The sequence below is a fragment of the Pristiophorus japonicus genome, chromosome Y, assembly GCF_044704955.1.
Source record: "Pristiophorus japonicus isolate sPriJap1 chromosome Y, sPriJap1.hap1, whole genome shotgun sequence".
NCBI lineage: Eukaryota > Metazoa > Chordata > Chondrichthyes > Pristiophoridae > Pristiophorus > Pristiophorus japonicus.
In genome coordinates, this window is record NC_092011.1 from 38,719,766 (window position 1) to 38,747,265 (window position 27,500).

The window sequence follows — 27,500 nt, forward strand, 5'->3', positions numbered from 1 at the left end:
CCTTATCTCCTTCTCGTTTAAGAAACTGTCTATTTCCGTCTTAAATATATTCAATGTCCCAGCCCCCACAACTCTCTGGGGCAGAGAATTTCACAGATTTACAACCCTCTGAGAGAAGAAATTCCTCCTCATCTCAGTTTTAAATGGGCGGCCCCTTATTCTAAGACCATGCCCCCTAGTTCGAGTCTCCCCCATCAGTGGGAACATCCTCTCTGCATCCACCTTGTCAAGCCCCCTCATAATCTGATACGTTTCGATAAGATCACCTCTCATTCTTCTGAATTCCAATGAGCAGAGGCCCAACCTCCTCAACCTTTCCTCATAAGTCAAACCCCTTCATCTCCGGAATCAACCGAGTGAACCTTCTCTGAACTGCCTCCAATGCAAGTATATCCTTTCGTAAATACGTAAACCAAAACTGCACGCAGTACTCCAGGTGTGGCCTCACCAATACCCTGTATAACTGTAGCAAGACTTCCCTGCTTTTATACTCCATCCCCTTTTGCAATAAAGGCCAAGATACCATTGGCCTTCCTGATCACTTGCTGTACCTGCATACTAACCTTTTGTGTTTTGTGTCCTTTTCTGTCTCTTACTCCTGCCTCTGTGGCCTTCCTCTGTTGCCTGCTTCCTGTTTCATTCATGTATTCTTCCTCCTGCTGCTTGTGTGTCTGTGTCCATATATTTCTAGCCAGGTTTTGAATAAGTTACCCGTTGGGAGGAAATTCGATTATTGATCCGTTTAACTGGTTTGTGATGGGTTTGAATGGCTACTAATTTGCACGTGGAGTCGACAATGCAAAAGATATTTCCTTATGCTGAATGCTCTGAGCCCAAAATTTGCATTCCGTGGGGGTCCTTTGTTGTCTGGTCTTATTACAAACTCGATGTCGACAGTGGCTGTTTTCCCCACCCTGGTCAATCAAGTTCAGGGTCTCACGTAAACTCCATCGTTGTTATACATGAAATCAGTTGTATGTCCTCGACAGAATGTTCTTAATTGTCCAGCTTAATTCAAAAAGCTTGGATCAATCAATTTTTTAGTTCATGGTCTGCATTTTTCTGAAGGTTAGTAACCTTACAGACTTGGAACTGTGTACAACACTGGTTAGGCCACAGCTGGAGTACCGCGTACAGTTCTGGTCACCACATTACAGGAAAAATGTGATTTGCACGAGAGAGGGTACAGAGATGATTTACCAGGATGTTGCACTGGAGAGGGTACAGAGGAGATTTACCAGGATGTTGCACTGGAGAGGGGACAGAGGAGATTTACCAGGATGTTGCACTGGAGAGGGTACAGAGGAGATTTACCAGGATGCTGCACTGGAGAGGGTACAGAGGAGATTTACCAGGATGTTGCACTAGAGAGGGTACAGAGGAGATTTACCAGGATGTTGCACTGGAGTGGGTACAGAGGAGATTTACCAGGATGTTGCCTGGGACTGGAGAATTTTAGCGATGAGGAAAGATTGGATAGGCTGGGGTTGTTTTCTTTGGAACAGAGGAGGCTGAGGGGAGACCTGATTGAGGTGTATAAAATGATGAGGGGCCTGGATAGAGTGGATAGGAAGGACCTGTTTCCCTTGGCAGAGGGGTCAACAACCAGGGGGCAGAGATGTAAAGTAATTGGGGGGAGGTTTAGAGGGGATTTGAGGGGAAATGTCTTCACCCAGAGGGCGGTGGGGGTCTGGGGTGGAACTCACGGCCTGAAAGGGTGGTAGAGGCAGAAACCCTCACCACATTTGCATGTGCACTTGAAGTGCCGTAACCTACAGGGCTACGGACCGAGAGCGGGAAAGTGGGATTAGGCTGGGTAGCTCTTGGTCGGCCGGCATGGACACGATGGGCCGAAATGGCCTCCCTCCGTGCTGTAAATTTCTGTGATTCTATGAAACACTGCACTGTCGGAGGGGCGGTACTGAGGGAGCGCTGCACTGTCGGAGGGGCAGTACTGAGGGACCGCCGCACTGTCGGAGGGGCGGTACTGAGGGACCGCCGCACTGTCGGAGGGGCAGTACTGAGGGAGCGCCGCACTGTTGGAGGGGTGGTACTGAGGGAGCGCCGCACTGTCGGAGGGGCGGTACTGAGGGAGCGCTGCACTGTCGGAGGGGCAGTACTGAGGGACCGCCGCACTGTCGGAGGGGCGGTACTGAGGGACCGCCGCACTGTCGGAGGGGCAGTACTGAGGGAGCGCCGCATTGTCGGAGGGGCAGTACTGAGGGAGCGGCGCACTGTCGGAGGGGCGGTACTGAGGGAGCGCCGCAGTGTCGGAGGGTCGGTACTGAGGGAGCGCCGCACTGTCGGAGGGGCGGTACTGAGGGAGCGCAGCACTGTCGGAGGGGCGGTACTGAGGGAGCACCGCACTGTCGGAGGGGCAGTACTGAGGGAGCGCTGCACTGTCGGAGGGGCGGTACTGAGGGAGTGTCACACTGTCGGAGGGGCAGTACTGAGGGAGCGCGCACTGTCGGAGGGGCGGTACTGAGGGAGCACCGTATTGTGCTGTCGGAGGGGCAGTACTGAGCGAGTGCCGCACAGTCAGAGGGGCAGTACTGAGGGAGTGTCACACTGTCGGAGGGGCGGTACTGAGGGAGTGCCGCACTGTCGGAGGGGCGGTACTGAGGGATCGCCGCACGGTCGGAGGGTCGGTACTGAGGGAGCGCCGCACTGTCGGAGGGGCAGTACTGAGGGAGTGCCGCACTGTTGGAGGGGCGGTACTGAGGGAGCGCCGCACTGTCGGAGGGGCGGTACTGAGGGAGCGCCGCACTGTCAGAGGGGCGGTACAGAGGGAGCGCCGCACTGTCGGAGGGGCAGTACTGAGGGAGCCCCGCACTGTCGGAGGGGCGGTACTGAGGGAGCGCCGCACTGTCGGAGGGGCGGTACTGAGGGAGTGTCGCACTGTCGGAGGGGCAGTACTGAGGGAGCGCCGCACTGTCGGAGGGGCGGTACTGAGGGAGTGCCGCACTGTCGGAGAGGCGGTGCTGAGGGAGCGCTGCACTGTCGGAGAGGCAGTACTGAGGGAGCACCGCACTGTCGGAGCGGCAGTACTGAGGGAGCACCGCACTGTCGGAGGGGCGGTACTGAGGGAGCACCGTATTGTGCTGTCGGAGGGGCAGTACTGAGCGAGTGCCGCACAGTCAGAGGGGCAGTACTGAGGGAGCGCCGCACAGTTGGAGGGGCAGTACTGAGGGAGCGCCTTTTTTCAGATGAGACGTTCAACCGAGGCCCCGTCTGCCCTCTCGGGTGGATGTAAAAGATCCCGGGGCCACTATTTGGAAGAAGAGCAGGGGGAGTTCTCCCCGGTGTCCTGGGGCCAATATTTATCCCTCAACCAACATCACTAAAACAGATGATCTGCTCAATATCCGATTGTTATTTGTGAGATTGTGTGCAGGTCGATTGTTGCGTTCCCTTTTATTACAACATTCAACGTACTTATTTGAAGCTCAAAGCACTTTGAGCTATCCCGAGGTTGTGAAAGGCGCTATTTAAATGCAAGTCCGTCTCTTTCTTTCCTATCTCCGCGCAGTCTTTTTCTCCGATGAACGCAGGAGCAGGCCATTCGGCCCCTCGAGCCTGTTCTGCCATTCAATGAGATCATGACTGATCTGTGACCTAACTCCATCTACAGGCAACTCTCGATTATCCGTACACGGATCTAACGGAGAATCTGCTGCAATGGCACTTTTTAAAACTGTGATTGTGTCCCATGTAGAGCAACATTTGTACTTATTCTGTGAACTTCATTGAAATGTTGAATCTCAAGTAAGTACTAAAACATGTGCTTTTACAGCCAGGTATATTCTGATTTTTTTTCCCTTGACCGATATTTTTATATTAATATTTATTGAGTTTTTGCGCGAAGCATGGACTTCCAATCAAAATCCTCAATCAAATGAACTCGGACCTGGACAGACTGTCCGCTCATACAGCGACCCGTCCTCACGTTATCAGATCGAACGCAATGCTCCCAACCCCGCTCTTTTAAGGCACTGTCCAGACCATCACGCTGGAAGCATGTTCAGAGGGGCAAAAGTTTACCCAACTCCTCCTCCCTTCCCTGCTGCCTTTACGTTCTCTGACACCTCTGCAACTCTATACATGGGCAATCAGATCAGAATTCTGTCACTTTACATTGAAATGAATAGGTGGACAATCCCACCCTGCAGTGCACAGAAGCAGAAAAGCATTAAAGTATGAATTTCAGCCCCAAACGTTCTCGGCAAGTTCCTGCACTCACCCTAGCGGCAAAATCGTTTACCCGGACCGCCAGGGGCCCAGATAATCGCGAGTTGCCTGTACCCGCCTTTGCCTCATGTCCCTCACTACCACCGCCGATTTCTACCCTCCGTAACATCGCCGGCCTCCGTCCCCCTGCCTCAGCTCATCCGCTGCTGAAGCCCTCATCCGTGCCTTTGTTACCTCCAGACTTGACTATTCCAACGCGCTGCGCTCCTGGCCGGCCTCCCACATTCTACCCCACGTAAACGAGAGGTGATCCAAAACTCGGCTGCCCCCCCGTGTCCTAACTCGCACCCAGTCCCGCTCACCCATCACCCCCTGTGCTCGCTGACCCCGTGTCCTAACTCACACCGAGTCCCGCTCACCCATCACCCCCTGTGCTCACTGTCCCGTGTCCTAACTCGCACCCAGTCCCGCTCACCCATCACCCCCTGTGCTCACTGCCCCGTGTCCTAACTCACACCGAGTCCCGCTCACCCATCACCCCCTGTGCTCACTGTCCCGTGTCCTAACTCGCACCCAGTCCCGCTCACCCATCACCCCCTGTGCTCGCTGACCCCGTGTCCTAACTCGCACCGAGTCCCGCTCACCCATCACCCCCTGTGCTCGCTGACCCCGTGTCCTAACTCGCACCGAGTCCCGCTCACCCATCACCCCCTGTGCTCACTGCCCCATGTCCTAACTCACACCCAGGCCCGCTCACCCATCACCCCCTGTGCCCCGTGTCCTAACTCGCACCGAGTCCCACTCACTCACCACCCCCTGTGCTCGCTGACCTACATTGGCTCCCGTTTAAGCAACAGCTCAATTTCAAAATTCTCATCCTTGTTTTCAAATCCCTCCATGGCCTCCTCGCCCCCTCCCTATCTCTGTAACCACCTCCAGCCCCTACACCCCTCCCTATCTCTGAAACCCCCTCCAGCCCCTACACCCCTCCCTATCTCTGTAACCTCCTCCAGCCCCTACACCCCTCCCTATCTGTGTAACCTCCTCCAGCCCCTACACCCCTCCCTATCTCTGTAACCTCCTCCAGCCCCTACACCCCTCCCTATCTGTGTAACCTCCTCCAGCCCCCTACACCCCTCCCTATCTCTGTAACCTCCTCCAGCCCCTACACCCCTCCCTATCTCTGTAACCACCTCCAGCCCCTACACCCCTCCCTATCTCTGAAACCCCCTCCAGCCCCTACACCCCTCCCTATCTCTGTAACCTCCTCCAGCCCCTACACCCCTCCCTATCTGTGTAACCTCCTCCAGCCCCCTACACCCCTCCCTATCTCTGTAACCTCCTCCAGCCCCTACACCCCTCCTTATCTCTGTAACCTCCTCCAACCCCTACACCCCTCCCTATCTCTGTAACCCCCTCCAGCCCCTACACCCCTCCCTATCTCTGTAACCACCTCCAGCCCCTACACCCCTCCCTATCTCTGAAACCCCCTCCAGCCCCTATACCCCTCCCTATCTCTGTAACCCCCTCCAGCCCCCTACACCCCTCCCTATCTCTGTAACCTCCTCCAGCTCCCTACACCCCTCCCTATCTCTGTAACCTCCTCCAGTCCCACAACCCTCCGAGATCTCTGCACTCCTCTAATTCTGCCCTCTTGAGCATCCCTGATTATAATCGCTCCACCATCGGTGGCCGTGCCTTCTGTTGCCTGGGCCCCAAGCTCTGGAACTCCCTCTCTAAACCTCTCCACCTCTCTTTCCTCCTTCAAGACGCTCCTTAAAACCTCCGCTCTTTGACCCAGCTTGTGGTCACCTGCCGTAACTTTGTTTTGTGTGGCTCTTTGTCAACTTTATTATAATACTCCTGTGAAGCGCCTTGGGATATTTTACTATGTTAAAGGTGCTATATAAATACACAAATAATTGTTGTTGTTGTAATACCCTTTGGTTAACAGAAATCTATCAATCTCGGATTTAAAATTAACAATTGGCCCCCAGCATCAATTCCCGTTTGCGGAAGAGAGTCCCAAACCTTTCCCACCCTTTGTGTGTAGAAATGTTTCCCAACTTCACACCTGAAAGGTCTGGCTCTAATTTTAAGGCTATTTCCCCCTAGTCCGGCCGGGCATTTATTGCCCATCCCCCTAACTGCCCCTTGAGAAGGTGGTAGTGAGCCGCCTTCTTGAACCGCTGCAGTCCGTGTGGTGAAGGTGCTCCCACAGTGCTGTTAGGGAGGGAGTTCCAGGATTGTGACCCAGCGACGATGAAGGAACGACCCGATATATTCCCAAGTCGGGATGGTGTGTGACTGGGAGGGGAACGTGGAGGGGGTGGTGTTCCCACGTGCCTACAAGGCTAGGTGGGGAAGTAAGCTGTGAGGAGGGTGTCAAAGAGATCATCATAGACAGTCCCTCGAAGCGAGGGTGGTTTGCTTTCATGCCAGAAAGGGCTGAGTTCACAGGCGTTTCAATGAAGGACCTAATATTCCAGATCCCGAACTACATCCTGAAGGGTGGAAGATGCCTGTGTGTGGATTGTTTTAACGTGGGGTGACCATTGCACACCAGCCACCACTCATAGAAACATAGAAAATAGGTGCAGGAGTAGGCCATTCGGCCCTTCGAGCCTGCACCACCATTCAATATGATCATGGCTGATCATTCAACTTCAGTACCCCATTCCTGCTTTCTCTCCATACCCCTTGATCTCTTTAGCCGTAAGGGCCACATCTAACTCCCTTTTGAATATATCTAACGAACTGGCCCCAACAACTTTCTGTGGTAGAGAATTCCACAGGTTCACCACTCTCTGGGTGAAGAAGTTTCTCCTCATCTCGGTCCTAAATGGCTTACCCCTTATCCTTTGACTGTGACCCCTGGTTCTGGACTTTCCCAACATCAGGAACATTCTTCCTGCATCTAACCTGCATCTAAAAGTCCCGTCAAAATTTTATAAGTTTCTATTAGATCCCCTAAATTCCAGTGGTTATAAGCCTAGTCGATCCAGTCTTTCTTCATATGTCAGTCCTGCCATCCCGGGAATCAGTCTGGTGAACCTTCGCTGCACTCCCTCAATAGCAAGAATGTCCTTCCTCAGATTAGGAGACCAAAACTGTACACAATATTCCAGGTGTGGCCTCACCAAGGCCCTGTACAACTGCAGTAAGACCTCCCTGCTCCTATACTCAAATGCCCTCGCTATGAAGGCCAACATGCCATTTGCCTTCTTCACCGCCTGCTGTACCTGCATGCCAACTTTCAATGACTGATGTACCATGACACCCAGGTCTCGTTGCACACGGGGCTTGACAGAGCGAGGTCTTGGTCCAGTGGCAAGGGTTAACCAGGACGACTGGAGACCAGCTCTGCTGCACGGACCCAGTGCGCCCACATATCGCACAGTGTGGGCTGGTCCGTGCTGCCCCTGGGCCCTCGGCTCTTCTGGGCCCCGAACTCTCGCCTCTCCTGGGCCCCGATCAGGTCGCTCTACGATCTCTCGCCGCTCCTGCTGTACCTGCCCACGCTCCAATCACCGACCTGGATTTTGATGACGTCCAATCTAGTCGCCCTTTTCACAGCCGTCGCTCTCTAGCACGGGCTGTACCTTGCAGTGGTACAATCCTTCGAAGGCCCCGACCTGACTTACAGACAGGTTAAGTGCCCACTGTGGGGAAATTTGAAATTGACCACTTTGGTACGAAGATCAGAAAAGCAGAATATTTTTTTCCAAGGGTTAGGAACTGGGAAATGTTGGTACTTAAAAGGGTTTGAGAGTCATCATCATCATAGGCAGTCCCTCGGAATCGAGGAAGACTTGTTTCCACTTTAAACACGAGTCCTTAGGTGACTGAACAGTCCAATACGGGAACCACAGTCCCTGTCACAGGTGGGACAGATAGACGTTGAGGGAAGGGGAGGGTGGGACAGGTTTGCCGCACGCTCCTTCCGCTGCCTGCGCTTGGTTTCTGCACGCTCTCGGCGACGAGACTCGAGGTGCTCAGCGCCCTCTCGGATGCACTCCCTCCACTTAGGGCGGACTGGTCTTTGGGCCAGGGACTCCCGAGTGTCGGTGGGGATGTTGCACTTTATCAGGGAGGCTTTGAGGGTGGTCCCTTGTAACGTTTCCTCTGCCCACCTTTGGCTCGTTTGCCCGTGAAGGAGTTCCGAGTAGAGCGCTTGCTTTGGGAGTCTCGTGTCTAGGGGACATGAGGACAATGTGGCCCCGCCCAGCGGAGCTGGTCGAGTGTGGTCAGTGCTTCGATGCTGGGGATGTTGGCCTGGTCGAGGACGCTAACGTTGGTGCGTCTGTCCTCCCAGGGGATTTGTAGGATCTTGCAGAGACAGCGTTGGTGGTATTTCTCCAGCGACTTGAGATGTCTACTGTACATGGTCCATGTCTCTGAGCCATACAGGAGGGCAGTTATCACAACAGCCCAAAGGGATTTGAGAGTCCTTGTACTCAAATCACTGAAAGTTAACATGCAGATACAACAAGCAATATTGGTATGTTGGCCTTTATTGTAAGGAGGTTGAAGTACAAGAGTGAAGCTGTCTTACTGCAATTATACAGGGCTCTGGTGAGACCACACCAGGAGTATTGTGCACAGTTTTGGTCTCCTTACCTAAGGAAGGATATACTTGCCATAGAGGGAGCGCAGCGAAGGTTCACCAGACTGATTCCTGGGTTGAGAGGATTGTCCTATGAGGAGAGATTGAGCAAACTGGGCCCATACTCTCTGGAGTTTAGAAGAATGAGAGGTGATCCCATTGTAACATACAACATTCTGAGGGGGATTGGCAGGGTAGATGCAGGGAGGGTGTTTCCCCCGGGCTGGGGAGTCTAGAACCAGGGGTCACACAGTCTCAGGATAAGGGGTCGGCCATTTAGGACTGAGATGAGGAGGAATTTCTTCACTCAGAGGGGGGTGAATCTTTGGAATTCTCTGCCCCAGAGGGCTGTGGAGGCTCAGTCGTTGAGTATATTCAAGGCTGAGATCGAGAGATTTCTGGGGCACTCGGGGAATCGAGGGGCATGGGGACAGTGATGAGGTAGAAGATCAGCCATGATTGTATTGAATGGCGGAGCAGGCTCGACGGGCCGAATGGCCTACTCCTGCTCCTATTTCTTATGTCCTTATTTTCCCTCTCTCTTCCCGAATATCCAACGGCTTGACACGAGCCTGTGCTGAGAAACATGTCCGGATGTTTACATTGCAATCCAATAGTTTATACTTCCCCACCCTCACTAATTAAGCTGCTCACTGTCCCGACGGTGTCCAGGGACAGTTAAATCTCACAATAAACTTCCGACGCTTGCCTGCGTGCTTTAGGAGAGTACCAGCGGTTCTTATTTTTCCAATTTGCGTTTTTGTTGATAAAAAAATAACATTTTGGCAGGCAATGAGAATAAAATTTGCGAGACACTGGAGAGGGTAGATCAAGGCACTAGGTGAATGCAGACACGTTTCTTTCATTTGCAAGGGGCTGGGGTGCGTTGATTATAGAATCTCAGAAATTTACCGCACGGAAGGAGGCCATTTCGGCCCATCGTGTCCGCACCGACCGACCAAGAGCTACCCAGCCTAATCCCACTTTCCAGCTCTCGGTCCGTAGCCCTGTAGGTTACAGCACTTCAAGTGCACATCCAAATATGGTGAGGGTTTCTGCCTCTACCACCCTTTCAGGCCGTGAGTTCCACCCCAGACCCCCACCGCCCTCTGGGTGAAGACATTTCCCCTCAAATCCCCTCTAAACCTACCCCCAATTACTTTCAATCTGTGCCCCCTGGTTGTTGACCCCTCTGCCAAGGGAAACAGGTCCTTCCTATCCACTCTATCCAGGTCCCTCATCATTTTATACACCTCAATCAGGTCTCCCCTCAGCCTCCTCTGTTCCAAAGAAAACAACACCAGCCTATCCAATCTTTCCTCATCGCTAAAATTCTCCAGTCCCAGGCAACATCCTGGTAAATCTCCTCTGTACCCTTTCCAGTGCAACATCCTGGTAAATCTCCTCTGTACCCTCTCCAGTGCAACATCCTGGAAAATCTCCTCTGTACCCTCTCCAGTGCAACATCCTGGTAAATCTCCTCTGTACCCTCTCCAGTGCAACATCCTGGTAAATCTCCTCTGTACCCTCTCCAGTGCAACATCCTGGTAAATCTCCTCTGTACCCTCTCCAGTGCAACATCCTGGTAAATCTCCTCTGCACCCTCTCCAGTGCAACATCCTGGTAAATCTGCTCTGTACCCTCTCCAGTGCAACATCCTGGTAAATCTCCTCTGTACCCTCTCCAGTGCAACATCCTGGTAAATCTCCTCTGTACCCTCTCCAGTGCAACATCCTGGTAAATCTCCTCTGCACCCTCTCAAGTGCAACATCCTGGTAAATCTCCTCTGTACCCTCTCCAGTGCAACATCCTGGTAAATCTCCTCTGTACCCTCTGCAGTGCAGCATCCTGGTAAATCTCCTCTGTACCCTCTCCAGTGCAATCACATCCTTCCTGTAATGTGGTGACCAGAACTGCACACAGTACTCCAGCTGTGGCCTAACCAGTGTTTTATACAATTCAAGCATAACCTCCCTGCTCTTGTATTCCATGCCTCGGCTAATAAAGGCAAGTATTCTGTATGCCTTCTTAACCACCTTATCCACCTGGCCTGCTACCTTCAGGGATCTGTGGACCTGCACTCCAAGGTCCCTCTGTTCCTCTACACTTCTCAGTGTCCTACCATTTAATGTGTATTCCCTTGCCTTGTTAGCCCTCCCCAAATGCATTACCTCACACTTATCCGGATTAAACTGCATTTGCCACTGCTCTGCCCACCTGACCAGTTCATCGATATCTTCCTGCAGTCCACAGCTTTCTTCTTCATTGTCAACCACACGGCCTGTTGTAGTGTCATCTGCAAACTTCTTAATCATACCCGCTACATTCAAGTCTAGATCATTGATATATATCACAAAAAGCAAGGGACCCAGCACTGAGCCCTGTGGAACCCCAATTATCAAGCATGACCTGTTGCCGATTGTAAGAACATAAGAAATAGGAGCAGGAGTCGGCCATTCGGCCATTCGGCCCCTCGAGCCTGCTCCGCCATTCAATAAGATCATGGCTTCTCCACTTTAAATATATTCAATGTCCCAGCCTCCACAGCTCTCTGAGGCAGCGAATTCCACAGATTTACAACCCTCTGAGAGAAGAAATTCCTCCTCATCTCAGTCCTAAATGGCCGATCCCTTATCCTGAGACTGTGACACCTTGTTGCAGACTCTCCAGCCAGGTCTTTAAGAAAGGATATACTTGCTTTGGAGGATGTTGAGAGAAGGTTCACTCGGTTGATTCCGGAGATGAGGGGGTTGATTTATGAGGAAAGGTTGAGGAGGTTGGGCTTCTACTGATTGGAATTCAGAAGAATGAGAGGTGATCTTATGAAACATTTAAGATTATGAGGGGGCTTGACAAGGTGGATGCAGAGAGGATGTTTCCACTGATGGGGGAGACTCGAACTAGGGGGCATGGTCTTAGAATAAGGGGCCGCCCATTTAAAACTGAGATGAGGAGGAATTTCTTCTCTCAGAGGGTTGTAAATCTGTGGAATTCGCTGCCCCAGAGAGCTGTGGAGGCTGGGACATTGAATATATTTAAGACAGAGATTGACAGTTTCTTAACCGATAAGGGGATAATGGGGTGGGCAGGGAAGTGGAGCTGAGTCCATGATCGGATCAGCCATTTAGGGTATTGGTAAGGCCGCACCTGGAGTACTGCATGCAGTTTTGGTCACCTTACTTAAGGAAGGATATACTGGCTTTGGAGGGGGTCGAGAGACGATTCACTAGGCTGATTCCGGAGATGAGGGGGTTACCGTATGATGCTAGATTGAGTAGCCTGGGTCTTTACTCGTAGGAGTTCAGAAGGATGAGGGGTGATCTTATAGAAACATTTAAAATTATGAAAGGGATAGACAAGATAGAGGCAGAGAGGTTGTTTCCACTGGTTGGGGAGACTAGAACTAGGGGGTACAGCCTCAAAATACGGGGGAGCCAATTTAAAACCGAGTTGAGAAGGAATTTCTTCTCCCAGAGGGTTGTGAATCTGTGGAATTCTCTGCCCAAGGAAGCAGTTGAGGCTAGCTCATTGAATGTATTCAAGTCACAGATAGATAGATTTTTAACCAATAAGGGAATTAAGGGTTACGGGGAGCGGGCGGGTAAATGGAGCTGAGTCTATGGCCAGATCAGCCATGATCTTGTTGAATGGCGGAGCAGGCTCGAGGGGCTAGATGGCCTACTCCTGTTCCTAATTCTTATGTTCTTATGTTATGATCGTATTAAATGGCGGAGCAGGCTCGAGGGGCCGTATGGCCTACTCCTGCTCCTATTTCTTATGTTCTCCTCATCTCCGTCTTAAATGGGAGACCCCTTATTCTGAAACTGAAATGCAGAAGCCAAGCGCAGGCAGCGGAAGGAGCACACAACAACCTAAACCCCCCCCCCCACCCACCCGTCCCTCCCTCCAACCAGCGTCTGCCCCAGACACCGCCTGTGACAGAGACTGTGGGTCCCGCATTGGTCTCATCAGCCACCTGAGAACTCAGTGTTAGCGTGGGAGCAAGTCATCCCCGACTCCGGGGGAACCGCCTAAGAAGGAACCCCTCAGATAATGGAGCAGTCCGCGCCCGCACACAGCAAGACCCTGACGACATTCAGGCTTGGGCTGATAATCGGCAAGCAACATTTGTACCCACACAAGTGCCAGGCAATGACCATCTCCAACAAGCGAGAGTCTAACCACCGCCCCTTGCTACTCAACGGCCGAATCCCCCACCATCAGCATCCTGGGGGAGGGGATCACCATTGACCGAAAACGTCACCGGGCCAGCCACATAAATACTGTGGCAACAGAGGTTTTGGGGTGGTCTTGGGTCTGGCCTGGAGACAACGAAGGTTGAACAGGTTCCCACTGGTTCGATAATTTCTTGCACTGGCAGATTTCGTCCAGTGCGCCAGTGCAGCCTTCGGCCGCCTGAGGAAAAGAGTGTTCGAAGACCAGGCCCCTCAAATCCACCACCGAGCTCATGGTCTACAGGGCTGCAGTGGTACCTGTGAGGGCTTTTCTCGGGGAGTGTTGTTGTGCCTTGGGTGTCTCTCTCTGGGCTTCTGCCCTCACAGCTTATGCCTGGCCTGTGAGGTACCCTGAGTGCTGCAAGAGCACCCCTGGAGAGACTGTGTCCACAGCTTATGAAGGGGGTTTTGAGACTCGTGCGTCCCCACAGCTTATGCCTAGCCTGTGAGGCACCTGTGAGTGTCAAACACTCCTAACCCCTTCTTCCCTAGCCTGTGACACACAGTTGAGCGTTTTCGAGGCGCTCCTAGCTTCCCTTACACGGTTCTGACATAAGACTCACGATCAGGAGATGTAATACAATAGAACTGAGACAAGGTGATTCCAAGAGGAACTTTAGGCTTCCAATTTATTTGACGAGGTGTAACTCAACAAACAGCAATACACCAACAAAACAATCCCCCTAAATCCCACTAAAACGGCCCCAACGAAAATCTTTACACAAGTTTAGCAGTACAATGCCCAACCTCCCACCTTTCCTGGCCTAACTGAGTTGGGAGTTCTGGGGACCAGAGGTTATACTCACTACTGTGCCTTCCGCAGTCTGGTGGTTTGTTTCTTCTATCTTCGGTGTCGTCGGACACTGGTTTTCCTTCAGTGTCGAGAGGCTTGCTGGTTGTGGTTGTTGGATGACGAGGGCAGGGAACCACTCACACTACGTCAGAAACCCCTTTTTATAGCCAGACTATCCAGTCCGCCTCTCCTGCTGAAATCGATTCTTCTCATTGATGGGCTTTGTGATTTTGAAAAATGCAGCAGTTTTAGATTATTGCGGGTTTTTTTCCACTGATGTTAACCTACTCAAGGTTTGAGTGGGTGTTGATTGGGTTGGCCTCCTGTAGCCATTGTGTAGGTCCTTGGTTTGTTTTGGGTTCCCTAGTTTTCTGAAGATCTGCATAATTTCCTTCCGTAGTGTAAACATGGGGAAAACAATAGTCCGATAATGGCTGTGAGTCAATCCCAGTTTTCGAGCAAGTGCTCTCCCATTGGCATGTTTCGGGCTGACTTTGTCTCACCATTGGCCCTCCGGTGTCCTCCCCCGTCCAATCACTGCTCTGCCACGGTCAAACTGTATCGGTTTCAATTCACAGCACAGACTGATCCCACAGCCCTTTTCCTTCTGGGTAAAATGAGGGGTTTTCGTCCTCCCCTACATAATCGCCCTCCTGTATGGCTCAGAGACACGGACCATGTACAGTAGACACCTCAAGTCTCTGGAGAAATACCACCAACGCTGTCTCCGTAAGATCCTGCAAATCCCCCGGGAGGACAGACGCACCAACGTTAGCGTCCTCGACCAGGCCCAACATCCCCAGCATCGAAGCACTGACCACACTCGACCAGCTCCGCTGGGCAGGGCCACATTGTCCGCATGCCCCCAGACACGAGACTCCCCAAAACAAGCGCTCTACTCGGAACTCCTTCACGGGCAAACGAGCCAAAGGTGGGCAGAGGAAACGTTACAAGGGATCACCCTCAAAGTCTCCCTGATAAAGTGCAACATCCCCACTGACACCTGGGAGAGTCCCTGGCCAAAGACCAGTCCGCCCTAAGTGGAGGAAGTGCATCCGGGAGGGTGCTGAGCACCTCGAGTCTCGTCGCCGAGAGCGTGCAGAAACCCAAGCGCAGGCAGCGGAAGGAGCGTGCGGCAAACCAGTCCCACCCTCCCCTTCCCTCAACGTCTATCTGTCCCACCTGTGACAGGGACTGTGGTTCCCGTATTGGACTGTTCAGCCACCTAAGGACTCGTGTTTCGAGTGGAAGCAAGTCTTCCTCGATTCCGAGGGACTGCCTATGATGATGATGGTGAGTTTAGTTCCACTCCAGCTTGTTGAGATGGATCATTGCAGCGAGGAAGATCGAGAAGAGGGTTGGGGCGATGACGCAGCCCTGCTTGACCCCGGTCCGGATGTGGATTGAGTCTGTGGTGGATCCGTTGGGGGGCAGCCGAAATGGAGGAGGCCGCTCCATAGACCCTCACGATTGACAGTGAGGTCAAAGAAGGCCGTGTACAAGGTTTTTGCTGTTCCCTACATTCCTCTGGCAGTTGTCGCGCTGTGAAGATCATGTCCGCTGTACCCGTAGCGGACGGAATCTGCACTGTAACTCCGGGAGGAGCTCCTCAGCCAAAGGGAGAACGGTTGAGGAGGATTCTAACGATGACTTTCCCAGTGGCCGACAACTGGGAGATTCCTCTGTAGTTGGTCACCTGAGAACTAACTTTTAGAGTGGAAGCAAGTCTTCCTTGATTTCGAGGGACTGTCTATGATGGTAGCAACAAGAGCAGGTCGGAGGCTGGGTATTCTGCGGCCAAGTGTCTCACCTCCCCACTCCCCAAAGCCTCTCCACTGTCTCATCATCATCATCATCATAGGCAGTCCCTCGAACCTTGCTTCCTCTCTTAACACGAGTCCTGAGGTGGCTGAACAGTCCAATACAGGAACCACAGTCCCTGTCACAGGTGGGACAGTTAGACGTTGAGGGAAGGGGAGGGTGGGATTGGTTTGCCGCACGCTCCTTCCGCTGCCTGCGCTTGGGTTTCTGCACGCTCTCGGCGACGAGACTCGAGGTGCTCAGCCCCCTCCCGGATGCACTTCCTCCACTTAGGGCGGACTGGTCTTTGGGCCCAGGGACTCCCAGGTGTCGGTGGGGATGTTGCACTTTATCAGGGAGGGCTTTGAGGGTGGTCCCTGTAACGTTTCCTCTGCCCACCTTTGGCTCGTTTGCCCGTGAAGGAGTTCCGAGTAGAGCGCTTGCTTTGGGAATCTCGTGTCTGGGGGACCATGCGGACAATGTGGCCCTGCCCAGCAGAGCTGGTCGAGTGTGGTCAGTGCTTCGATGCTGGGGATGTTGGCCTGGTCGAGGACGCCAACGTTGGTGCGTCTGTCCTCCCAGGGGATTTGCAGGATCTTGCGGAGACATCGTTGGTGGTATTTCTCCAGCGACTTGAGGTGTCTACTGTACATGGTCCATGTCTCTGAGCCATACAGGAGGGCGGGTATCACTACAGCCCTGTAGACCATGAGCTGGGTGGTGGATTTTAGGGCCTGGTCTTCAACCACTCTTTTCCTCAGGCGACCGAAGGCTGCACTGGCACACTGGAGGCGGTGTTTCTCAGGCTGTCTACAAGGAACAAGTCAGGGAGTGTGATGGAATACTCTCCACTTCTTCTTTCGTATGGCAGCAGCAAAGCAAATCAAACGTCAATATCCAAGTCGGATATCCAGGCCAAAGCTTCCGGTGTAACAGCGTGGATATCTTGTTGGCTGATTACGAATTTCCTCTGAGGACAATGCTCAGTGATTTAAACGGTGAGAGATTGTGAAATGTCGGTGTACAGAGGGACCTGGCTGTCCTTGTACACCAATCACTGAAAGTTAACCTGCAGGTACAGCAAGTGATTCGAGCAAATGGTATGTTGGCCTTTAATACAGGAGGGTTTGAGTATAACAGTAAAGATGTCTTACTGCAGTTATACAGGGCCCTGGTGAGACCACACCTGGAGTATTGTGTACAGTGTCGGTCTGCTTACCTAAGGAAGGATATACTTGCCATTGAGGGAGTGCAGCGAAGGTTCACCAGACTGATTCTTGGGATGGGGGGATTGCCCTATGAGGAGAGATTGAGCAGACTGGGCCGATATTCTCTGGAGTTTAGAAGAATGAGAGGTGATCTCGTTGAAACATATCAGATTCTGAGGGGGATTGACAGGGTAGATGCAGGGAGGGTGTTTCCCCCCGGGCTGGGGAGTCTAGAACTAGGGGTCACAGTCTCAGGATAAGGGGTCGGCCATTTAGGACTGAGATAAGGAGGAATTTCTTCACTCAGAGGGTGGTGAATCTTTGGAATTCTCTGCCCCAGAGGGCTGTGGAGGCTCAGTCGTTGAGTATATTCAAGGCTGGGATCGATAGATTTTTGGATATTAAGGGAATCGAGGGATATGGGGATAGTGGAGTTGAGGTCGAAGATCAGCCATGATCTCATTGAATGGCGGAGCAGGCTCGAGGGGCCGAATGGCCGACTCCTGCTCCTATTTCTTATGTTCTTATGTGTAACAACGCGGATATCTTGTAGGCAGTGCTCGATGACGTGCTCCAGGGTCTGATTAGGAGCTCCACAGTCACGTGATGGGAATGTTTTAATCTACCACCTCATCGTAGGCAGTCCCTCGGAATCGAGGAAGACTTGCTTCCACTCTAAACACGAGTCCTTAGGTGGCTGAACAGTCCAATACGGGAACCACAGTCCCTGTCACAGGTGGGACAGATAGTCGTTGAGGGAAGGGGAGGGTGGGACTGGTTTGCCGCACGCTCCTTCCGCTGCCTGCGCTTGGTTTCTGCACGCTCTCGGCGACGAGACTCGAGGTGCTCAGCGCCCTCCCGGATGCACTCCCTCCACTTAGGGCGGACTGGTCTTTGGCCAGGGACTCCCAGGTGTCGGTGGGGATGTTGCACTTTATCAGGGAGGGCTTTGAGGGTGGTCCCTGTAACGTTTCCTCTGCCCACCTTTGGCCCGTTTGCCCGTGAAGGAGTTCCGAGTAGAGCGCTTGCTTTGGGAGTCTCATGTCTGGGGCATACGGACAATGTGGCCCTGCCCAGCGGAGCTGGTCGAGTGTGGTCAGTGCTTCGATGCTGGGGATGTTGGCCTGGTCGAGGACGCTAACGTTGGTGCGTCTGTCCTCCCAGGGGATTTGCAGGATCTTGTGGAGAAGGTGGCCACATGGACGATGATCAGTTCTGAGGTGGTCGATGGTTAATGTAGTATCTCCAAATTTGCGGATGACACTAAGTTGGGTGGCAGTGTGAGCTGCGAGGAGGATGCTATGAGGCTGCAGAGTGATTTGGATAGGTTAGGTGAGTGCGCAAATGCATGGCAGATGAAGTATAATGTGGATAAATGTGAGGTTATCCACTTTGGTGGTAAAAACAGAGAGACAGACTATTATCTGAACGGTGACAGATTAGGAAAAGGGGAGGTGCAACGAGACCTGGGTGTCATGGTACATCAGTCATTGAAGGTTGGCATGCAGGTACAGCAGGCGGTGAAGAAAGCAAATGGCATGTTGGCCTTCATAGCGAGGGGATTTGAGTACAGGGGCAGGGAGGTGTTGCTACAGTTGTACAGGGCCTTGGTGAGGCCACACCTAGAGTATTGTGTACAGTTTTGGTCTCCTAACTTGAGGAAGGACATTCTTGCTATTGAGGGAGTGCAGCGAAGGTTCACCAGACTGATTCCCGGGATGGCGGGACTGACCTATCAAGAAAGATTGGATCAACTGGGCTTGTATTCACTTGAGTTCAGAAAAATGAGAGGGGATCTCATAGAAACGTTTAAAATTCTGACGGGTTTAGACAGGTTAGATGCAGGAAGAATGTTCCCAATGTTGGGGAAGTCCAGAACCAGGGGTCACAGTCTAAGGATAAGGGGTAAGCCATTTAGGACCGAGATGAGGAGAAACTTCTTCACCCAGAGAGTGGTGAACCTGTGGAATTCTCTACCGCAGAAAGTTGTTGAGGCCAATTCACTAAATATATTCAAAAAGGAGTTAGATGTAGTCCTTACTACTAGGGGATCAAGGGGTATGGCGAGAAAGCAGGAATGGGGTACTGAAGTTGCATGTTCAGCCATGAACTCATTGAATGGCGGTGCAGGCTCGAAGGGCCGAATAGCCTACTCCTGCACCTATTTTCTATGTTTCTATGTTTCTATGTTGTCCACCAGCAAGGGTCTCGCTTTGGGAGTGGAAGCAAGTCTCCCTCAATTTCGAGGGACTGCCTATGATGATGATGATGACTATTTGCGAGGATGGTTTGACTGTGGGCTCCTCTGTAAGGAATCCATTCCGTATGTCGCTGTGCTTCCAAGCATTTCTCCATCGCTCATTGTGGCGGAGGGGAAATCGCCAAATTATTGGTCCAATTCCCATTTTGAACGTATTTCTTTTTCCTTCCTCTCCCGTAGGCAACGCATTGGAGAAATCTTTCGCAACATTCCTTCTGCGTGAGAATGAATGACAGCTCAAGTGTAACCTCTCCCGTAAGTACCTTTCCCTCCTCGCTTGCCTTCCGACTGCTGCCAAAACCCATCACCACGGGCGATGGACTCTCAAAGCTAAGCTGCCCAAGAACCGACTGGAGATTTCGGTTAATCGTTTCTGGGGAGGTGGGGTACTGAAGATAGCATGGAGAGAGTTGGGTGTCCTGTGCAAGAAACACCAGAAGCTAACATGCAGCTACAGCAGGCAATGTACATTTACAATATACATCAATGATTGAGTGAAGGAATTGAGTGTAATATCTCCAAGTTTGCAGATGACACTAAGCTGGGTGGCGGTGTGAGCTGTGAGGAGGATGCTAAGAGGCTGCAGGGTGACTTGGACAGGTCAGGTGAGTGGGCAAATGCATGGCAGATGCAGTATAATGTGGATAAATGTGAGGTTATCCACTTTGGTGGCAAAAACAGGAAGGCAGAATATTATCTGAACGGTGACAGATTAGGAAAAGGGGAGGTGCAACGAGACCTGGGTGTCATGGTACATCAGTCATTGAAAGTTGGCATGCAGGTACAGCAGGCGGTGAAGAAGGCAAATGGCATGTTGGCCTTCATAGTGAGAGGATTTGAGTATAGGAGCAGGGAGGTCTTACTGCAGTTGTACAGGGCCTTGGTGAGGCCACACCTTGAATATTGTGTACAGTTTTGGTCTCCTAATCTGAGGAAGGACGTTTTTGCTATTGAGGGAGTGCAGCGAAGGTTCACCAGACTGATTCCCGGGATGGCAGGACTGACATATGAGGAGAGACTGGATCGACTGGGGTTTAGAAGAATGAGAGGGGATCTCATAGAAACATATAAAATACTGACGGGACTGGACAGGTTAGATGCAGGAAGAATGTTCCCGATGTTGGGGAAGTCCAGAACCAGAGGTCACAGTCTAAGGATAAGGGGTAAGCCATTTAGGACCGAGATGAGGAGAAACTTCTTCGCCCAGAGAGTGGTGAACCAGTGGAATTCTCTACCACAGAAAGTTGTTGAGGCCAATTCATTGGATATATTCAAAAGGGAGTTAGATGTGGCCCTTACGGCTAAAGGGATCAAGGGGTATGGAGAGAAAGCAGGAAAGGGGTACTGAGGTGATGATCAGCCATGATCATATTGAATGGTGGTGCAGGCTCGAAGGGCCGAATGGCCTACTCCTGCACCTATTTTCTATGTTTCTATAAGGAAGGCAAATGGCATATTGTGCTTCATTGCAAAGGGATTGGGAGTATGAGTAAGAAAGTCTTGTTACAATTGTACAGATCCCTGGTGAGACCACACCTGGAGTACTGCGTACAGTTCTGGTCTCCTTATCTAAGGAAGGATCATTATCATAGGCAGTCCCTCGAAGCGAGGATGACTTGCTTCCACGCCAATAAGGGACGAGTTCACAGGTGTTTCAACGAAGGAACTAATATTCCGGATCCCGAACTACATCCTGAAGGGTGGAAGATGCCTGTGGGTGGATTGTTTTAACGTGGGGTGACCGTTGCACACCAGCCACCACACGGGCTTGACAGAGCGAGGTCTTGGTCCAGGGGCAAGGGTTAACCAGGACGACTGGAGACCTGCTCTGCTGCACGGGCCCAGTGCGCGCACGTATCGCACAGTGTGGGCTGGTCCGTGCTGTCCCTGGGCCCCTGGCCCCGAACTCTCAAATATATGCTTGCCTTGGAGACAGTGCAATGGAGGTTCATGAGATTGATTCCTGGGATCACAGGGCTGTCCTATGAGGAGAGATTGTGTAGAATGGGCCCATACTCTCTGGAGTTTAGAAGATCTCATTGAAACTGTTATGTATGTAATAACTCGATAGAGTGAATATTGTAAAATAACACAGCTGCAAACCTGGTCTTGCTTTATTAGGGCGCAAAGTGATTACATTGCATGAGGATGGAGTACAAAAGCAGGGAGGTCCTGCTGCAACTGTACAGGGTATTGGTGAGGCCACACCTGGAGTATTGCGTGCAGTTTTGGTCACCTTACTTAAGGAAGGATATACTGGCTTTGGAGGGGGTACAGAGACGATTCACTAGGCTGATTCCGGAGATGAGGGGGTTACCTTATGATGATAGATTGAGTAGACTGGGGTCTTTACTCGTTGGAGTTCAGAAGGATGAGGGGTGATCTTATAGAAACATTTAAAACAATGAAAGGGATAGACAAGATAGAGGCAGAGAGGTTGTTTCCACTGGTCGGGGAGACTAGAACTAGGGGGCACAGCCTCAAAATATGGGGGAGCCAATTTAAAACCGAGTTGACAAGGAATTTCTTCTCCCAGAGGGTTGTGAATCTGTGGAATTCTCTGCCCAAGGAAGCAGTTGAGGCTAGCTCATTGAATGTATTCAAGTCACAGATAGATAGATTTTTAACCAATAAGGGAATTAAGGGTTACGGGGAGCGGGCGGGTAAGTGGAGCTGAGTCCACGGCCAGATCAGCCATGATCTTGTTGAATGGCGGAGCAGGCTCGAGGGGCTCGATGGCCACCTCCTGTTCCTAATTCTTATGTTCTATGATGGCTGGCCTTTTATTCCTGGGCCGCACACACGTGCGCACAGCCCAATGACCTCCGACAGTGACACCACCTGGTGGCTAGTAACCCCAAGCATACATACATGACAATATCCCCCTTTAAGTTATTAGTAACAGTCTGTTTACAAATTGAGACGCTCCTGGGCTTTCCGCTCCCGAGTTGATCGTCTCAGTTCAACTCCAGCCTTGGGCGAGGGTTCTGAGTCTGTTATGACTGGGGGCTGGGGCCGATCTGATGGGAGTGGCAATCACCACGTCAGGGATTGAAAGTTCAGATTCATTGATAACAGCAGAGTCCTCTGATGACTGAGGGTAGGTTGGTTGGTCACTGATTGCGTCTTCCTCAGACTGTTCCGGTTCATCCATGTGCCGCAGCTTGATCTGATCGACATGTTTCCTGCATGTTTGTCCATTCTTGAGCTTGACGATAAACACTCTGCTACCCTCCTTGGCCGTAACAGTACCGGCGACCCACTTGGGACCTTGACCATAATTCAGCACATACACAGAACCGTTAACAGAGATGTCGCGTGACACAGCAGCGCGATCATGATACCACTGCTGACTTTGACGTCTGTATTCAACGTGATCGTTCAAGTCGGGGTGGACAAGGGAGAGCCTGGTCTTGAGACCTCTCTTCATCAATAGTTCAGCAGGGGGGACCCCGGTAAGCGTGTGGGGTCTTGTCCTGTAACTAAGCAACATGCGTGACAAGCGAGTCTGCAGTGAACCTTGAGTTACACGTTTCATGCTCTGCTTGATGGTTTGGACAGCACGCTCTGCTTGACCATTGGATGTGGGTTTGAATGGAACTGACCTCACATGTTTGATACCATTGAGTTTCATGAAGTCTTGAAACTCCAGACTAGTGAAGCAAGGTCCGTTGTCGCTTATAACGATGTCGGGCAGACCGTGAGTGCCAAACATGACACGAAGGCTCTCAATGGTAGCTGTGGATGTACTGGATGACATGATTATACACTCTATCCACTTGGAATATGCATCCACCACAACTATAACCATCTTTCCCAGGAAGGGACCTGCAAAGTCGATGTTGATCCTGGACCATGGTTTAGATGGCCACGACCACAGACTCAGCGGAGATTCCGCTCGTGCTTTACTAAGCTGCATGCAAGTGTTGCACTGATGCACACATGATTCCAGATCAGAGTCAATTCCAGGCCACCATACATGAGACCTGGCAATGGCTTTCACCATGACAATCCCGGGATGAGTGCTATGTAGATCATGTACAAATTTCTCTGCCTTTCTTAGGCATAACAACACGATTACCCCACAGTAATCAATCTGACTGAATGGATAGTTCGTCTTTGCGACGGTTGTAAGGTTTGATCTCATCACCCATTTGCTTGGGTCCGGCAGACCAATCACCACTAAGGACACAACGTTTCATAATCGACAATATCGGGTCCTGGCTGGTCCAGGTCTTGTTGGGCCATGACAGGGGTTCCTTCACTTTCAAAAGCATCCATAACTAACAGTGGGTCTGCAGGTTGTGGCGTTTCCACCTCCGGTGTGGGCAACGGCAGACGGCTCAATGCATCGGCACAATTCTCAGTGCCAGGTCTATGGCGAATGACATAATCATAGGCAGATAATGTCAGCGCCCACCTCTGGATGCGGGACGATGTATTGGTATTTATACCTTTGTTTTCCGAAAATAATGAAATGAGTGGCTTGTCATCTGTTTCCAGTTCAAACCAAAGACCAAACAGGTACCGATGCATCCTTTTAACACCATACACACAGGCTAATGCTTCTTTTTCTGACATGCTGTAGGCTCTTTCTGCCTTTGCCAAACTTTTAGAAGCATACGCAACAGGTTGTAGTTTACCCGACTCATTAGCTTGTTGGCGCATGCAACCAACCCCATATGACAAAGCATCACAGGCCAATACTAGACGCCTACACGGATCATAATGTACCAGCAGCTTGTTAGAGCAAAGCAGAGTAGTAGCCTTCTCAAAAGCTCTATCTTGAGACGCACCCCAAACCCAGTTGTCGCCTTTTCTTAGCAGCAATTGCAGTGGTTCTAATAAAGTGCACAATCTAGGTAAGAAATTACCGAAGTAGTTGAGTAGACCCAGGAACGAACACAGCTCCGTCACATTCTGAGGCTTGGATGCATTTTTGATGGCCTTGGGTTTCGAGTTCGTAGGCCTGATGCCATCAGCAGCAATTTTCCTCCCCAGGAAATTCGACTTCCGGTGCCATGAAGACGCACTTCGAACGTTTCAGTCTGAGTCCCACTTTGTCCAGATGATGTAGAATTTCTTCCAGGTTGTTCAGATGTTCGGCGGTGTCACGACCTGTGACCAGGATGTCATCTTGGAACACGACGGTTCCAGGGACGGACTTCAGTAGATTCCCCATGTTCCTCTGAAACATGGCGGCAGCCGAGCGAATTCCGAAAGGACACCTGTTGTAGGTAAACAGTCCTTTATGAGTGTTGATGCACTTAAGTTTCTTCGACGCCAGCTCCTGTGTCATGGAGGCCGACGTCAGATCCAGTTTCGTGAACGACTTCCCCCCCGGCTGGCGTTGCAAACAGGTCATCAGCCTTTGGTAACGGGTATTGATCCTGTTTCAAAACTCGGTTGATTGTAACCTTGTCGTCTCCACAAATCCTGACAGTGCAATCACTCTTCAACACAGGAACAATGGGGCTGGCCCAATTGTTAAATTCGACCGGTGATATGATCCTTTCACGCTGGAGTCTGTCCAGTTCGATTTCGACCCTCTCCCTCATCATGTACGGAACCGCCCGAGCTTTATGATGGATGGGTCTTGCATCTGAGACCACGTGGATCTGCACCTTGGCTCCCGTGAAATTGCCAATGCCTGGTTCAAACAGCGAGGGGAACTTGCTCAGCACTTGAGCACGTGGAGTATCATTCTCCGACGACAATGCTTTGATATCGTTCCAATTCCATTTGATTTTTTCGAACCAGTTCCTGCCGAACAGCGTTGGACCATTGCCTGGAACAATCCATAACGGTAAATCATGAACCGCACCATCATACGACACCTTGACCACTGCACTGCCAATCACCGTTATGAGTTCTTTAGTGTACGTACGCAACTTGGCATTGACTGGACTCAGCTTAGGCCTCACAGCCTTAGTATCCCGCAGCTTGTCGCCAAATGTTCTGTATGTAATAACTCGATAGACTGAATACTGTAAACGAACACAGGTACAAACCTGGTTCTGCTTTATTAGGGCCCAAAGATTACGTTACATGATGGCTTGCCTTTTATACCTTGGCCGCGCACATGTGTGTACAGCCCAATGACCTCCGACAGTGGCGCCACCTCATGGCTAGTAAAACCAAGCATACATACATGACAATTATTATTTAAATGGAGAAAGATTGCAAAGTGCTGCAGTACAGCGGAACCTGGGGGTACTTGTTGCATGAAACACAAAAGGATAGTATGCAGGTACAGCAAGTGATCAGGAAGGCCAATGGAATCTTGGCCTTTATTGCAAAGGGGATGGAGTATAAAAGCAGGGAAGTCTTGCTCCAGTTATACAGGGTATTGGTGAGGCCACACCTGGAGTACTGCGTGCAGTTTTGGTCTCCGTATTTACGAAAGGAGATACTTTGCTTTGGAGGCAGTTCAGAGAAGGTTCACTCGGTTGATTCCGGAGATGAGGGGGTTGACTTATGAGGAAAGGTTGAGTAGGTTGGGCCTCTACTCATTGGAATTCAGAAGAATGAGAGGTGATCTTATCGAAACGTATAAGATTATGAGGGGGGCTCGACAAGGTGGATGCAGAGAGGATGTTCCCACTGATGGGGGAGACTAGAACTAGGGGGCATGGTCTTAGAATAAGGGGCCACCCATTTAAAACTGAGATGAGGAGGAATTTCTTCTCTCAGAGGGTTGTAACTCTGTGGAATTCTCTGCCCCAGAGAGCTGTGGAGGCTGGGACATTGAATATATTCAAGACAGAAATAGACAGTTTCTTAAATGATAAGGGGATAAGGGGTTATGGGGAGCGGGCAGGGAAATGGAGCTGAGTCCATGATCAGATCAGCCATGATCATGTTGAATGGTGGAGCAGGCTCGAGGGGCCATATGGCCTACTCCTGCTCCTATTTCTTATGTTCTTATGAACACTGTCCCATCAAACACTCCCAGGGCAGGTACAGCACGGGGTTAGATACAGAGTAAAGCTCCCTCTACACTGTCCCATCAAACACTCCCAGGGCAGGTACAGGGGGTTAGATACAGAGTAAAGCTCTCTCTACACTGTCCCATCAAACACTCCCAGGGCAGGTACAGGGGGTTAGATACAGAGTAAAGCTCCCTCTACACTGTCCCATCAAACACTCCCAGGGCAGGTACAGGGGGTTAGATACAGAGTAAAGCTCCCTCTACACTGTCCCATCAAACACTCCCAGGGCAGGTACACAGGGGGTTAGATACAGAGTAAAGCTCCCTCTATACTGCCCCATCAAACACGCCCAGGGCAGGTACAGGGGGTTAGATACAGAGTAAAGCTCCCTCTCCACTGTCCCATCAAACACTCCCAGGGCAGGTACAGGGGGTTAGATACAGAGTAAAGCTCCCTCTACACTGTCCCATCAAACACTTCCAGGGCAGGTACAGGGGGTTAGATACAGAGTAAAGCTCCCTCTACACTGTCCCATCAAACACTCCCAGGGCAGGTACAGCACGGGGTTAGATACAGAGTAAAGCTCCCTCTACACTGTCCCATCAAACACTCCCAGGGCAGGTACAGGGGGTTCGATACAGAGTAAAGCTCCCTCTATACTGCCCCATCAAACACGCCCAGGGCAGGGACAGGGGGTTAGATACAGAGTAAAGCTCCCTCTACACTGTCCCATCAAACACTCCCAGGGCAGGTACAGGGGGTTAGATACAGAGTAAAGCTCCCTCTACACTGTCCCATCAAACACTCCCAGGGCAGGTACAGGGGGTTAGATACAGAGTAAAGCTCCCTCTACACTGTCCCATCAAACACTCCCAGGGCAGGTACAGGGGGTTAGATACAGAGTAAAGCTCCCTCTACACTGTCCCATCAAACACTCCCAGGGCAGGTACAGCACGGGGTTAGATACAGAGTAAAGCTCCCTCTACACTGTGCCATCAAACACGCCCAGGGCAGGTACAGGGGGTTAGATACAGAGTAAAGCTCCCTCTACACTTTACCACGTTGAAGACATTATTATAAATGCATTGCTGTTGAGATTGTTGCAAGGCCCAGCTCCTGAAGGGAATGTCGTGCCTGTTAACCATTGTAACCAGACGTTGCTCTTGTCACATAGGTGGTGGAAAAGGCAGGTCCTCTGAACAAGACAAAGATTGCGGAAGGAGGGAGGAAGCTGAAGTGAGTTTTGCCTTTTTGTTGCGGTACCCGGTAGTGAATGATCTCGAATATTCAGGGACAGTCTCCCTGGAAAACCTTTTTCCTCACCTCTGTTGGCCCCCGGCCTGGAAAAAGTCAGCGATTTTAAATGACAAAATATAGCTTTCTTTTATCCACCCCCGCTCCCGCAGTACTGAGGGAGTGCCGCACTGTCGGAGTGGCAGTACTGAGGGAGCGCCGCACTGCCGGAGGGGCGGTACTGA

General features: G+C 51.3%; 1 protein-coding gene across 1 annotated transcript in view; it reads left to right on the forward strand.

Annotated features, from left to right (window-relative positions):
- Positions 1-27,500, forward strand: part of LOC139241094 (rho GTPase-activating protein 15-like) — a 162,811-nt gene that overhangs the window by 101,444 nt on the left and 33,867 nt on the right. The window contains exons 7-8 of the mRNA XM_070869783.1: positions 19,271-19,345; positions 27,197-27,258. Of these exons, the coding sequence (XP_070725884.1) occupies positions 19,271-19,345; positions 27,197-27,258 (137 nt within the window). The remainder of the gene's footprint in view (positions 1-19,270; positions 19,346-27,196; positions 27,259-27,500) is intronic.